This window comes from Hyaena hyaena, unplaced genomic scaffold, assembly GCF_003009895.1.
Source record: "Hyaena hyaena isolate Hyena2069 unplaced genomic scaffold, ASM300989v1 scaffold_192, whole genome shotgun sequence".
NCBI classification, from domain to species: Eukaryota; Metazoa; Chordata; class Mammalia; order Carnivora; family Hyaenidae; genus Hyaena; species Hyaena hyaena.
Genome location: NW_024080825.1, coordinates 1,470,362 through 1,484,854, shown reverse-complemented (window position 1 = coordinate 1,484,854; position 14,493 = coordinate 1,470,362). Strand labels below are relative to the sequence as shown.

Genomic DNA, 14,493 nt, shown 5'->3' with positions numbered 1-14,493 from the left:
GTTTTCTCAGTCTCCACAATACACACTATGAACTGATACCTGTTTTATTGCTTGTCTCCTCAAAATTAGAATGTAACGTCCATAAGAGCGGAGACTTCTGTTCACTGCTGTATTCCCAGCTTATACTGAATGACTGAACAAATATTACTGTAGTAGACACTGTTTCCTTTAAACTAATTTAGAGTCTGATCAAGTAGTCAAGCCACAAGAATTTGGACATAAAGTCAGTCACATTATTTTTCAAAATCACTACAAAATTACTTAATTACTTAGAAATGTGCTTATTCTACAACTCACTATAAATATGCTTCTAAGGAAACTTGAAAAACATTCATATCACACCAAAATAACTGAAGTATACAAGTAAGCCAAGTGTACTTAAACATGTCTGTGGAGGGAGCTATTAACAGAAAGAAAACTGGAAGACTCCATAACTGTTTTTCCAGCACCATCTGGAGTAGATATAATTATTCTACACAGATACAGGCAAATAATATAGAAGGATGCATCAAGCTAGAAGCATTAATAACCCATTAGGGCCTTGGCTCTCAAACATTACGGTCTTAAGACCGTTTAACACTCTTAAAAACTGAGGACCTCCCCAAATTCTTATTTATAGAAGAATCTACCTTAATCTACTAACTTTTAATCTTTAACCTACTAACACTTACATTTAAATTAAAACAAAGGGCACCTACATGGCTCAGTTAGTTAAGCATCCAACTCTTGACTTTGGCTCAGGTCATGATCTCATGGTTTGTGAGATGGAGGCCCACGCTGCGCTCCACACTGACAGCACAGAGCCTGCTTGGGATTCTCTCTCCCCCGCTCTCTGTCCCTCCCCTGGTGCCTCTCTTTCAAAATAAATAAATAAATAAATAAAACAAAAAATTTAAAAATATTTAATAATTCATTTAAAAATAATGTAAACTATTACATGTTAAATGTTTTCATTTCTGTAACTAAACTTCCCACCCCAAATTAGTGAGAGAATGGCATTATTTTTACATTTCTGCAAATTACCTTAATGTCTAACAGAAAGTAGATGAACTCTTACTGGCTTCTACATTAAATATGTTGCCATATGTTGTTTTGGATGAGATATACGAAGAAAGTCTAGCCTCACACATACATGTAATTGGAAAAGGGAAGACTGTTTTAAGTCTTTTCAGATAATTATGGATATTCTTGGACACATTAAAACTCGACAGGTTGTAGTTTCTTACAGGTTGTTTGCAATGTACAATCTGAACGTTGCACTGCATATTCGGTTAACATTAAAATCCACTGGTCTACGTTGTGCTTTAATCAAATTTTATACTCATGCATGATTCTGTTACACAAGTTTGTAACTAAAAAGTCTATACCTACTGGGAAACTGTTAAGCTCACAATGGTGAATACAAGCTTTGACCAAATCTTATACTCCTGCATGATTCTGTTACAGAAGTTTGTAACTAAAAAGTCTGTAACTACTGGGAAACTGTCAAATTCACAATGGTTGAAAGTTCAAATGTTATAGCTGACCACAAATAGTCAGTTGTTTCCTTAAAGTGGGTTAGGTGCATTGATCAGACAATTTGAAATTTATAAAATATCATTTCTGCAACATGCATGCCTATCAATTTAAGGTCTCTAATGTATATACGACTATTTTCCAGTTAAGCAGAAATATTTCCTACATACCCACAATAAATTGTTGAATTAAAGATGGTTTGCCTCTTAAAACTATTAGTCTGTTTTAAGTTAGCTTAAAGAGCCAAATAATTTTTCATTTTTCTCACACAGCAACATCAGTCTGAAAAAAATCTAATCATGTCCCACATAAAATTAAACCCATTTCTTCAAGTTTTGAGACGTATATACCTATTAAAACAACACTGAGTATACTTCACATGAAAGAAAATAAAACTGATCTTGGGGCGCCTGGGTGGCTCAGTCAGTCAAACATCCGACTTCAGCTCAGGTCATCATGATCTCACAGTTCGTGAGTTCAAGCCCTGCGTCAGGCTCTGTGCTGACGGCTCAGAGCCTGGAGCCTGTTTCAGATTCTGTGTCTCCCTCTCTCTCTGCCCCTCCCCTGCTCACGCTGTGTCTGTCTCAGAAATAAACAAACATTTAAAAAAACAAAACAAAACCTGAGTAATCTTGACAGGATTTTAAAATCAAATCTACTTTCCTTCCATACATTTCAACGTTTTACAGTCCTTTCTGCTTGGTTCTTTTTATAAAATATTACTAATTAGCCCAGCATCTTGGCAGGGAAAGCCTTACCTGTTGAGCAATATGAGAAATACGAGCTCCCTGAACTGCTGACCCAGGCTGCGGTGCTGTCTCTGAAGTGTTACTCTTGTGAGACTCTTCCATAATCAACTACAAGGGGAAAAAAGACAGTTAAAAGATGCTTTCTAACTTCATTTTCAAGAAATCCTAAGACATTTCCCTCCAAAACGTGTACTTTTTCAGAGGAACAAGACAAAGCTTTTCTATGCTATGGGCTGAGCTCAATTTATCCAAACTCAATATGTTCTGACGTTCTGCTCTGTGTAGAGATCTAATTATAAGATCTCAAGAAATGGCAAATAAAAAGTGCTACAGATTACGTGTAACATACTGCATAGTTGTATAAAAACTGGCAATGTGGATGCCTCCATAAAAAGAATTGATAGCTATGGAACAGAGATAGGAAGACTTTACCTTGTATACTTTTTCATTTTTAAAATTTTGTTCCCATGAACATGTTAAAATTTAATGAATGGCACATATATGTGTAAATTATTGTGACTAAGTTTTCAAATGTTATCCCACTCAAGAAGTATGACAGTCATCTAGGGAACCCGGGTGGCTCAGTCAGTTAAGCCTCCGACTTCGGCTCAGGTCATGATCTCATGGCTCATGGGTCCAAGCCCTGCATCAGGCTCTGTGCTGACAGCTCAGAGCCTGCTTGAGAGAGAGAGAGAGAGAGAGAGAGGGAGGGAGGGAGGGAGACTCAAAAATAAAATAAACATTAAAAAAAAAAAAAGGAAGTATGATAGTCTTCCTATCTATAGACACTAGCATTCTTCTCCAGTCTAGGGAGTAGTTTCTCCCTGCACATAGGTTTTTATACAGAGAATTAATTGAGTAGAAGCTGAAGTAAATAAGTAAATAAGTAACACCACACCTAAATAGGTTCTAAAGATCTAGATGATCTAGATAATCAACTACAGGATATGCAGGCTTGGTAACAATGAGAATACATAGGTTATGAGAGATGGGGTATGTCAAACGGGAAGACAACCACTTAGAAAAAGACTGCTGGGGTGCCTGGGTGGCTCAGTTGGTTAAGCGTGCGACTCCTGATTTCAGCTCAGGTCATAATCTCATGGTTCAGGAGTTTGAGCACCTTGTCGGGCTCTGTGCTGACAGTGTGGAGCCTTCTTGGGATTTCTCTCTCCTCACCTCTCTGCCCCTCCCCAGCTCACTCTCTTTCTCAAAAAATAAACATTAAAATTAAAAAAAAAAGAGTATTAACAGATCTGGGTAGAAGTTAAAGTTTTTATGATTATGTACAAAGGCATAAAGAGAAAAAAGAGGGGGCTGGCCAGCAAATATGAAAAGATGTTCAACATCACTAATCATTAGGGAAATGCAAATCACACCTACAATGAGATATCATCTCAACACCCATTAGAATGGCTAATATTAAAAACAAACAAACAGAAAATAAGCCTTCAAGAGGATGTGGAGAATTTGTGCACTACAGTTGGGAATATAAAAATGGAGTAAGATCGCATAAATCTTTCGCCTTTTACTAAAGATTTCCGTGGGGAATATAAAAATGGTGTAGCCGCTATGGGAAACAGTATGGTAGTTACTCAAAAAATGAAAGATAGAATTACTATATGATCCAGAAATCCCACATGGAAGTATATATCCAAAAGATTTGAAAGCAAGGTCTTACAGATGTATTTGTATACCCATGTGCATAGCAACACTGTTCACAAGAGGCAAAAAGTGGAATTAACCCAAGTGTGCACAGAGATGAATGGATAAACAAAATGTGCTATATACATATAATGGAAATTTTTTTTAATGTTTTTTATTTATTTCTGAGAGAGAGAGAGAGAGAGCATGAGCAGGGGAGGGCCAGAGAGAGAGAGAGAGAGAAACACACACACAGAATCCGAAACAGGTTCCAGGCTCTGAGCTAGCTGTCAGCACAGAGCCTGATGCGGGGCTCAAACCCACAAACCGTGAGATCATTACCTGAGCCGAAGTTGGACGTTCAACCGAATGAACCACCCAGATGCCCATATAATGGAACATTATTGAAACTTGAAAAGAAAATTGTGACACATGTTACATGAATGAACCCTGAGAACGTTATACTAAGACAGTCACAATAAGACAAATACTGTATGATTTCACTTATATATATATTCTATATATTTCACTTATAGTCAACCCTTAGAAACAGAATCAGAATATTGGTTGCTGGAAGCTGGAGGGAAGGAGAAATGGGGAGCTGCTGTTGAATGGGTATAAAAAAGTCCTGCAGACTGGTTGTGCAACAATCTGATATATTAATCACTACTGAACTCTGTATTTAAAAGTGGTTAAGATAGTAAATTTTATGTTATGTGCGTGGTACCACAATTTATTTTTAAAGGCAGAAAGGCAACTACGTACTTGCCCCTTACCATCACTGACTTGGTAAATGTGAAGTTTAACTCTACATATTTTCTTCTTCCCTTTTTCAGAAAATAGAAATTCATTCTTAACATCTGGATTAAAGCTATTATTTTTTAGTCACAGAGAAAAGGTATGTCGCCTTAAACATAAGGTGTTTTTAATTTCTTTCCATCTAAATATATAATTAGCCTTTTTTTCTAACATGAAAAATAAATAACAGAAAGAAAAAAGGATAACAAAACCTTAATCACCACACTGTCTAGTTTCTTTTCAGTGTTCTCTTTCCACAACTTTTAAAAAGTTGTTAACATAGGACAGAGCCTGGGTGGCTCACTCGTTTAAATGTCCAACTCTTAATTTGGGCTCAGGTTGTGATCTCACACTTCAGGAGATCAAGCCCTGTGTTTGGCTCTTTGCTGACAGTGTGGAGCCCACTTGGGATTCTTTCTCACCCTCTCTCTCTCTGCCCCTTCCCCACTCACGGTCTCTCTTTCAAAGTAAATAAACTTAAACAAAAAAAATTGTAAACATACTGTATGTACAATTTTGTATCCACTATATTGTATCTTGTTCCCATTTATCACTAGTATTTCCTAGATTTTAAACTGAAACATACTTGGGAGGGTGCCTGGGTGGCTCGGTCAGTTGGTCATCTGACTTTGGCTCAGGTCATGATCTCGCCATTCATGGGTTCAAGCCCTGTGTCAAACTCTGTGCTGAAAGCTCAGACCCTGGAGCCTGCTTCAGATTTTGTCTGCCTCTCTCAAAAATAAATAAAAGCATTAAAAAAAAAAAAGAAAACTGAAACATATCTAAAAGCTACAAAATATTCCATTCAGTGAATAGATATAATTCCTAATTTTTTACCAAACAATACTGTGATTGGTATCTTTCGTACAGAACACTTTTCCACAATTAAAATTATTTCTATAGGATACGTTCCAAAAAAAAGAATTACTTGATCAAACAGTTTGAATATTTAAAGTTTTCTGAAGGAATTATACATGGAATAAGCACATAAGAAAGCAAGGATAGGTGAAAAACAATACATTGTTTACATTTCTTTAATTCTCTATTAGTTGTGTGATATATCTGTTCATATTATTTCTCCATCCATCTAACAGATTTTAGTGTTTTTCTTAATATAAATTTCATTCTATCAACTGGAGGTAAATATTTTCCCAATATGACTTCACTATGATTATTTTAAAGTTTTAATTTTGGGGGCACCTGGGTGGCTCAGTCAGTTAAGTGTCCGACTTTGGCTCAGGTCATGATCTCATCGTTCATGGGTTCGAGCCCCGCATCGGATTCTGTGCTAACAACTAGCTCAGTGCCTGAGCCTGTCTTCAGATTCTTTACCTCCCTCTCTCTCTGACCCTCCCCTGCTCACGCGGTCTTTCTCTCTCAGAAATGAATAAAAATTTAAAAATAAAATAAAATTTTAATTTTGACAAATTCATCTATTCCTTCTTATGTTGCTTCTTCGGTCACATATGCGTCTCTTCCTTAGGAAGAGCATTTTGATTTTTAATCTTCACTGATACGAGGGTTAACCCCACAGATAAAATATACAGACAACATCAAAGATGGAATTATTTTCTACATACTGCCTCTACTTTTTTTTTAAATATTTTTATTTATTTCTAGGAGAGAGAGAGAGAGAGANGACAGGACTGCCACATTTTGCTTTCATTTAAAGTTCTTTTTATTGAAGTAACAATGTATACAGGAAAGCAAAATCATAAAGGTGCAGCTCAATGTATTTTTTCAAAGTAAACACCCATGTAAATTCATTAAAAAAATTTTTTTTAATGTTTTTATTTATTTCTAGGAGAGAGAGAGAGAGAGACAGTGTGAGCAGGGGAGGGTCAGAGAGAGAGGGAGTCACAGACTGAAACAGGCTCCAGGCTCTGAGCTGGCAGTCAGCACAGAGCCCGACACGGGGCTCGAACCCACGAACCGCGAGATCATGACCTAAGTGAAAGTCGGACGCTCAACCGACTAAGCCACCCAGGCGCCCCCATACTGCCTCTACTTTTCTAAACATTTTATTTTTAAGTAATCTCTACACCCAACACGTGGCTCAAATTACAACCCCGAGATCATGAGTGGTATGCTCTACTGACTGAGCCAGCCAGGAGGCCCAAAAATGCCTTTTTTAACACTCCATTTCAGAAGATGTAAGTTAGAATGTAAAAGAAAAGTATACAGTGCTAAAGCACTGAAAAAAAACTATAAAAGATTTTTAGAAACCTTTTTAGGAGCACTTGGGTGGTTAAGTGTCCAACTTTGGCTCAGATCATGATCTCATGGTTCGTGAGTTCGAGCCCTGTGTAAGGCCCTGCGCGGACAGCTCAGAGCCTGGAGCCTGCTTCCGGGATTCTGTGTTTCCCCCTCTCTCTGCTCCTCCTGCACTCACGCTCCCTCTCTCAAAAATAAACATTAAGATTTTTTTTAATTAAAAAAAACTTTTTAAAATTACTGGAAATGATACTTTTCTGTTTCACTGTGACTCACTGATGTTTCCTCCGTAACAATATCATTAAGAAATCCTATATCTAATGGAAACTAACACAATCAACAAAACACACATTTCCTAGTAAAAGCCACCATAGTCAGCAAATAAGATTTTGGACAATTATTACAACCACATTTCCTATGGAAAATAAGATAGCCTATTTTCTATTAATTTTTTTTAAAGAGTAATCAACTAGGGGCACCTGGGTGGCTCAGTCAGCTGAGCGTCCAACTCTTGGGTCATGATCTCATGGTTTCATGAGTTCAAGCCCTGTGCTGGGCTTAGCATGCTGGCAGTGCAGAGCCAGCTTGAGATTCTCTCCCTCTGGCCCCTCCCTCGACTCACACTATCTAGGTCTCTCTCAAAATAAGCTTTAAACAAACAAAAAAAAAGGAATCAACTAATTTGTTTTTCCCAAAATGGAAACAGCTTTATAGTTTCCTCTCACTGTAAACAATACATACACTATACTTGTTTAATGTTAAGAGTGTAACCTTTATTTACTCACTTTTGAACTATTATTCCTAAAATTAAGGTTAAGATTAACGATCTGTTAAAAACTTGTTCCTCAATACAGAATAAACTGTATGTGTACAAAGGCATTTTCTATGAAAGTAAAGTAGTCCCTGGCACCAGAGGGAAGCTTAACATTAGACAAGGGTAAGTAGGACAGAATGGGGGGGGGGGGGGCTGTGGGGGGCGAGCAATGAAACACAGCTTCACAAGTACCATCAATGGGAATGAATTTTGGGAACTGGGAAACTGCAGCAGGTTATGATCTTGCTGACATATAGAGATCGTAATTAAAAAGCATGGTAACTTTTAAGAAAACTTGCAGAGAAAGGAATATAATATGCTAGGTACTAAACTAGGAACTTTTTAAATATCATTTCCTGGATTCTCTATTTTAGAGATGTGTAAATTGAGGCTCAAGGAAATTGTCATATACCATGGATCTCACAGTAAGATGTGATTACATGATCGGAGGCAAGAACTATTTAATCCAAAACCCATGTCGGTTTTTTTTTTAATTGTTGTTGTGTTTTTTGTTAATTCCACACTGCCCCTCTTCCTCTCACATTGTCGATTTGTCCATCTGGCAAACTCCTACTCTTTTCAAGTTTCATCTCAAAGGTTATGTTCCCAACTGCTCCAGGCCCTTTCTTCCTTCCTACTTCCACTGTGCCCTGCAGTTATTTCTAATGAGGTTACTTAACACTGGGAACTCTGTTTCCCCCAGTCTCAAGGTGCCCAAGGACAGGGCCCGTATCCTGTGAATGTGTGCCCTGCCCAGCAGAGACCCTCACGCATGCAGTTGATAAACACCAACAAACACAGTATTCTCATTTGCTGAATGAAGAGGGTCTTCATTTCCTCACCTACAGAGAATACTGAGCTATGATAAGCTTGAGGGCAAGAAGTCTTTTGCTTGACATTTCCACAAGTGCATTTATGACCTCCCCCTCAAAACTGTTCCTATTAGTCACACTGCATTTATTTCAGATTTGCAAATGTGTCTGCCTTGCTTTCTCTCACCTTCAGGCTTTCACATATGCCGTTCGCTCTGCCAGAAACACTCCTTTTCTTCTCTTCATATGGCCTATTCCTTGGAGTTATTTATTCTTCCAGGCAAACTTTCATTACTCCCTCAGACTAGTCTAGAAACTCTGGCTGTATCCCCATAGCATGTTATCCCCTCTTCTCATGGCACTTATCCCAGTATTGCAACGGCCTGTTTTCTGAACAGCACCAGCAGGCAAGCTCTAGGGAGCCAAGGACCATATCCTGCCCCAACTAATGCCTTGCATATTTATTAATGCTTAATCAATCAATGGGTTTAGTTAGGTTTATCTAGCTACAGATGTAAATAATGGTTAAAGAAATAGATTTAGGGGCACCCTCCTACACTGTTGGTGGGAATGTAAACTGGTGCAGCCCCTCTGTAAAACAGTGTGGAGCTTCCTCAGGAAACTGACACTAGAACTCCCCTAGACCCAGCAATAGCACTGCTGGGAATTTACCCAAGGGATACAGAAATGCTGAGGCATAGGAGCACATGTACCCCAATGTTCATAGCAGCACTCTCCACAATAGCTAAAACATGCATGGAAAGAGCCTAAGTGTCCATCAACACATGAACGGATCAAGAAGATGTGGTTTATCTATACCATGGACTACTACATGGCAATGAGAAAGAATGAAATCTGGCCATGTGTAGCAACATGGATGGACCTTGAGGGTGTTATGCTGAGCGACATAAGTCAGGCAGAGAAGGACAAATATCATATGTTTGCACGTATAGGAGGATTAGGAGGAACTTGACGGAGGAACAAGGGGGAGAAGAAGGGGGGAAATGGTGGGGGAGGGGGAGAGAGGCAAACCATGAGAGACTCTTGAATGCTGACAAAAACTGAGGACTGATGGATGTGGGGGGGGAGGAGGGATAGGCATGGAGGAGGGCGCTTGTGGGGATGAGCACTGAGTGTTATGTGGAAACTAATCTGACAATAAACTATTTGTAAAAAATAAATAAAAAGAAAAAAAAAAGAAATTGATTTAGGGGCGCCTGACTGGCTCAGTCAGATGAGGATTGGACTCTTGATTTCGGCTCTGCACTGACAGCGCGGAGCCTGCTTGGGATTCTGTCTCCCTCTCTCTGCTCGTCCTCTGCTTGCTCGTTCTCTCTCTCTCAAAAATGAACAAACATTTAAAATAACATATATTTAGCCAATTACTTCAATTCAGCTTTAGACTCAGGACAATTCAGACACAAGAAAACATCCTACTTTAGAGTTAGAAATTAATTATAATTAAGTAGAATGCTATGTGAAGGAAAAAGCATGTTTGGACGGGACTACCACCTGCTGGTGACACAGTGGTACTGTACAAATGTACCGCAGACCAAACATAACCTTAAAGGATAACTACAAGTAGTAGAACGAACACATTCAGCATTAGGACAACAGTACTGATTCTGATTGGGACACTGCACACTATAAACACTATAGGAAAAACAGCATTTTAATAAAACTACCTCTTTTTGTTGGTTATGAAATTCTCAAGACAAAATACATTTTGCAACGTAAACAAACAACATACAGACTCTTATCACAGACCAGGTCAGCCTGACAAAGATGCCTGCCAAAACCACACTGAAAAAGCCTTAGAAGGTACCCTCAAGGAGTAGGACAGCTATCCCCGAGTTTATCGAAAATTTGTGTTACACCACTTCACTTTAAAAAAAAAAAAAAAAAAAAAGACGTACACTAGTACCCGATTTCGCTAACCAAAAGAAATCTGAAGACGGTTTTCACTTTCAGGGGAAAGGAAAAGAGCGAAAACGGCATTCAGGGTCTGTTTCGCAGCCAGCCATCACAGAGGCAGCCTGGACCACAAGGGCAAGAGTGGCCGGCCAAACTCCTTCCCCCAGAATTACACCCGCATCTCAGCCTCAAGTCTCCACGGCTTTGAACTCTGTGAGCATCCGGGCTTTACCTCGACTTATTCTGGTAGTAAGATGTGTCCTAAGGTAGCAGAAATGCCTGAGAGATTCTTTTCCGGGTCTGGGAACACTGAAAATGTTTTCCGCATACATTAATGGTAATTGCTTCTTCGCTGTAGGCTCTTTTCTGACGGAAAGGTTGCACAGGTATGCTCTTCCTGGTAGCTTAGGGAATCCGTACTAGCCCACTGCTCCTCAAAAACTAACAGAGTAGCCATTATTGAACACGAACAATTTTAAAGCAGATCAAGCTGCACGCTCCACCGTGTCGCTGATGCTGAGAGTATACCATGCTTTGCTTTTTGTGATAAAGGAGAAAATCAAAGAGACCGTTTCCTCGGTTTGACCCTGCCTAGAGATGAAAAGAGGAGCTTCTATCATCCCACAGCCTCCTTCCTCGCTCATCAGCTCCACCTTTCCATTACTGCTTGGTACGTCTGTGTCATTACCGCACCCCACTCAACCGTAAGCTCCCTGAAGGTAAGGGCGGCTTCCGCCCTCCACGAGGGCGCCCGGTGTGCTCCGGGGGCTCCCAGACGGACCTGAACCGGTCCCGAGCAGCTGAGCGGAAAACGCGCGGAGGCCAAGGCCACGCTGCCCTCCCCGCCCCATTCCTAGACCTACGACGGAAGGCGCTGTGCAAGGGCCACAGAGGGGCCGCTTCAGAAGCTAAACGCACCCCCCGCGGGAGGTCTCCGGCTTTATTCTGCTTGGGGGCTGGGAACCAAGGGGGGAACAGACGACTTAAGGGGAAACAGCCGGGCCAGGCACGAGAACCGGAAGCGCGCTCGGTGCGGGGACAGCGGGCAGCCCCTCCCCCTTCCGCCGCGCGCCCTCCGCGCCCCTCCCCCACCGCGGCCGCCGACGCGCGCGACCCCCCACCCGGCGCGAGACCCGACTCGCCGACCCCGCCGGCGCCTAGTCCCCGCGCCCTCCCGCTGCCCAGGGACACGGGAACACGTCCCACCCCCGCCCCCTGCTTACCTGTGGCTGCCGCCTCGCCGCTGTCCGGGGCGGGAACTTCCACTCCCCCCTCCCAGGTGGATCCGAAATTCTCTGCCCACTTCCCCACGCCCTCACGCGGCGGGGTATGTGCGTCTCTCAGGGATCAGGCGGAGCGGGGAGAATCTGTGTCACTCAACAGCCAACTGTCCTAAGCCACCGTTTCCTCGGCAGTCAGGGCTGCCACTGGCGGCATGATCTACACCAGGCCGGGGGCGGGGTAGGAGAGGGGGGCAAAACTGAGTAATTGAGCGTGGGGGGTGAAATTAAGGCGGTCCCTCCCTACGGGCCGCCGTCCTACGTCACCGCGTTGCTCACGTGACGCACCGCCATCTTGTGCCGGGTTGCTTCGGAAAGCCCAGTGCGTCCCCCACAGGTGTTAACGCCGGCGAGAGTTGGAGTAAGCGGCCCGGGGTCTTCAGGACCTCTGCCGTCACTCCTCCCTCACGTGTGCTTTCGGAGGCTCGCGACAGCTTGGTGGCGTCGGAAGGCCGCTCGGTGTGGGGTGGTGTTTTCATCGATTCGGGGCGTCGCTCTCCGCTCAGCTGCGGCTTGGTCTGGGTTGGGTGATCAGGTCCCGAACTGTCGTCCCTGGCCTTGGTCCACACGTCCTCTGCCCGGGACTTGTAGAGAGAAGTGACTTGAAGCAGAGACGTTTGCCTTCCTCCTCTTTTTTTAGTTTGCCCAGACTTTCTAGCGCCAATTGCGTTGAGCTGCGTCCTTTATCCCGTATGAAAAGATTTTCTCCAAGGACTGCCTGCGCGCGCACACACACGCAACCACGTTGCCGGCAGGGTGTTTTGTGCTCTGCTTCACGTGTCACGCTGACACGTTTTAACCCCAGCAATGAGAAGGGAGTGCTGTAAAAATGTTACGCCGTCATCTTAATACGTTACAGAAACTTAAAAATCTTCTTACATTCTCTAACTTTCTGCAGTAGGGAGTATGCGTTATTCTGATTTTTCTTCTTTATCCATTTGCTTGCAAAATATTTTTTGTGGCTTTATTGTGATAACAATGATTAAGTCTTTTAGTGTGTTCTTGACAAAAGTCGCGGGGTTTTCTGGAGTTTGACTAGTTTGAGATCTCCACAATGTAGGAAACTGATTGAGTGGATAGAGCCTATCCTGGTTTTGACCTCTAAGACCAGATAATGTTATTTAAAGCTCAAGAGTTACTCCGCCAGATACTTAAGAGTTTACCAACGTTTAGCTAATACTATTTATTCAGTAAACGTTGACCACCCATTTTAACTTAAATCAGGTGTCTGCCCTTATTTTAGGTTTTTGATTAGGCAAATTACCCAAATCTCTTCTAAGTTTGTCTTGTTATCAAAATTAGGAAAAGTATAATATTGAAGCCATGTTCCAGAATTATTCAGAGAATCGAAATGTCATCTACCATAGAAAAGCAAAACCTTTAGAGGTAAGGGAGTGAGGAAAAGGTTCTCAGACATTAGCCTTTCCTAATTAACAAAACTCAGCACCAGTCCTTCTTGAATCCAGAATGTCAAGTAACAGAACTCTGGGGTAAAACTATAAATGTTATTCTTATCCCTTCTACATGAATGTGAACTCCTTCTGATTCTCCTTTTTAAAAACTTTAAGGGGCGCCTGGGTGGCTCAGTCGGTTAAGCGTCTGACTTCGGCTCAGGTCATGATCTCACAGTTTGTGGGTTCGAGCTACTCGTCAGGCTCTGGGCTCTGTGCAGACAGCTCAGAGTCGGAGCCTGCTTCCGATTCTGTGTGTCCCTCTGTCTCTGCTCCTCCCCTGCTCATGATCTGTCTCAAAAATAAGTAAATATTTTTTAAAAAGTTTTAAAAACTGAGATATAATTGCCATATGAAACTATATTCGTTTCGGATGTACAACAAATACGTCTGAAATAATGATGTGATATGTATGTATTGCAAAACAATCACCACCGTAAGTCCCAATAGTTAGCATCCAACACAGTTACAATTTTTTCCCCTAGTGATGAGAATGGACTGGAATAGAAAAAGACACATTTGTCAAGTCAATGGCTACATACCATGTACCTGAGACCATTTAATCTGATCTAGCAAAGATATCAGACTAGGTACAATGGCGACAGTTGAGACTACTATTTGGTTAAGCTTGCCCTGGTGTACTGCCATCCTCCAGGAGTCTGTAGAACCAGGCTGGTATACACCAGACCGGAGACCATTACCTCTGAGTCCTGACTTACTTACAGGTGGCACTCATCTCCCCATTCCCCTGAGATGCAGTATTATTACCATTATTGATTTATTATTTGGCTGGGTTGGGAGCAGTTTCCGAAGCTTCTCCATTTCTGAACTTTTGGTTCTATTCCGTGGATTTATTTATAAGTCTTTCCTTATGCCAGTACCATAGCTTCATAGTAGGTTTTGAAATTCTGGAAATATGAGTACTCCAACTTTGTTCTTTTTCAAAACCGTTTTTGACTTTTCTGAATCCCTTGCATTTCCATATGAATTTTAGGATCCACTTATCCACTTCTGCAAAATAGGCATCTGGGATTTGGATAGAGATTGTGTTGAATCTGAGATCAATCGGGGGAGAATTGCCGTCCAAACAATATTAAATTTTCCAATCCATGAATATGTGGACGACTTTCCATTTTAGATCTTCCTTAGTTTTTTTCAATGGTTTTGTAGTTTTCAGTATGCAAATTGGTGCTTTCATTAAATTATGATGTATTCTATTCCTTTTGATGCTATGTTAAATAGAACTGGTTTTAATTTAATTTAATTTTTAAAGTTTGCTTATTTTGAGAGAGACAGCACGAATGG

At 41.4% G+C, this 14,493-nt stretch overlaps 1 protein-coding gene and 1 pseudogene across 4 annotated transcripts in view; one reads left to right on the top strand and one right to left on the bottom strand.

The window, feature by feature from the left end:
• Positions 1–12,433, bottom strand: part of ATF1 (activating transcription factor 1) — a 78,013-nt gene extending 65,580 nt beyond the window's left edge. The window contains exons 1-2 of one of the 4 annotated variants that reach the window (XM_039241372.1): positions 11,681–12,433; positions 2,274–2,372 (exon numbers count right to left, since the gene is read on the bottom strand). In XM_039241372.1, coding sequence (XP_039097303.1) covers positions 2,274–2,366 — 93 coding nt within the window. In that variant the 5' untranslated portion in view covers positions 2,367–2,372; positions 11,681–12,433. The remainder of the gene's footprint in view (positions 1–2,273; positions 2,373–11,680) is intronic. The other 3 variants (XM_039241367.1, XM_039241366.1, XM_039241371.1) reach the window with 3 other exon arrangements.
• On the top strand, positions 3,767–3,806 carry LOC120237939 (annotated as a pseudogene).
• Positions 12,434–14,493: the final 2,060 nt, after the last annotated feature.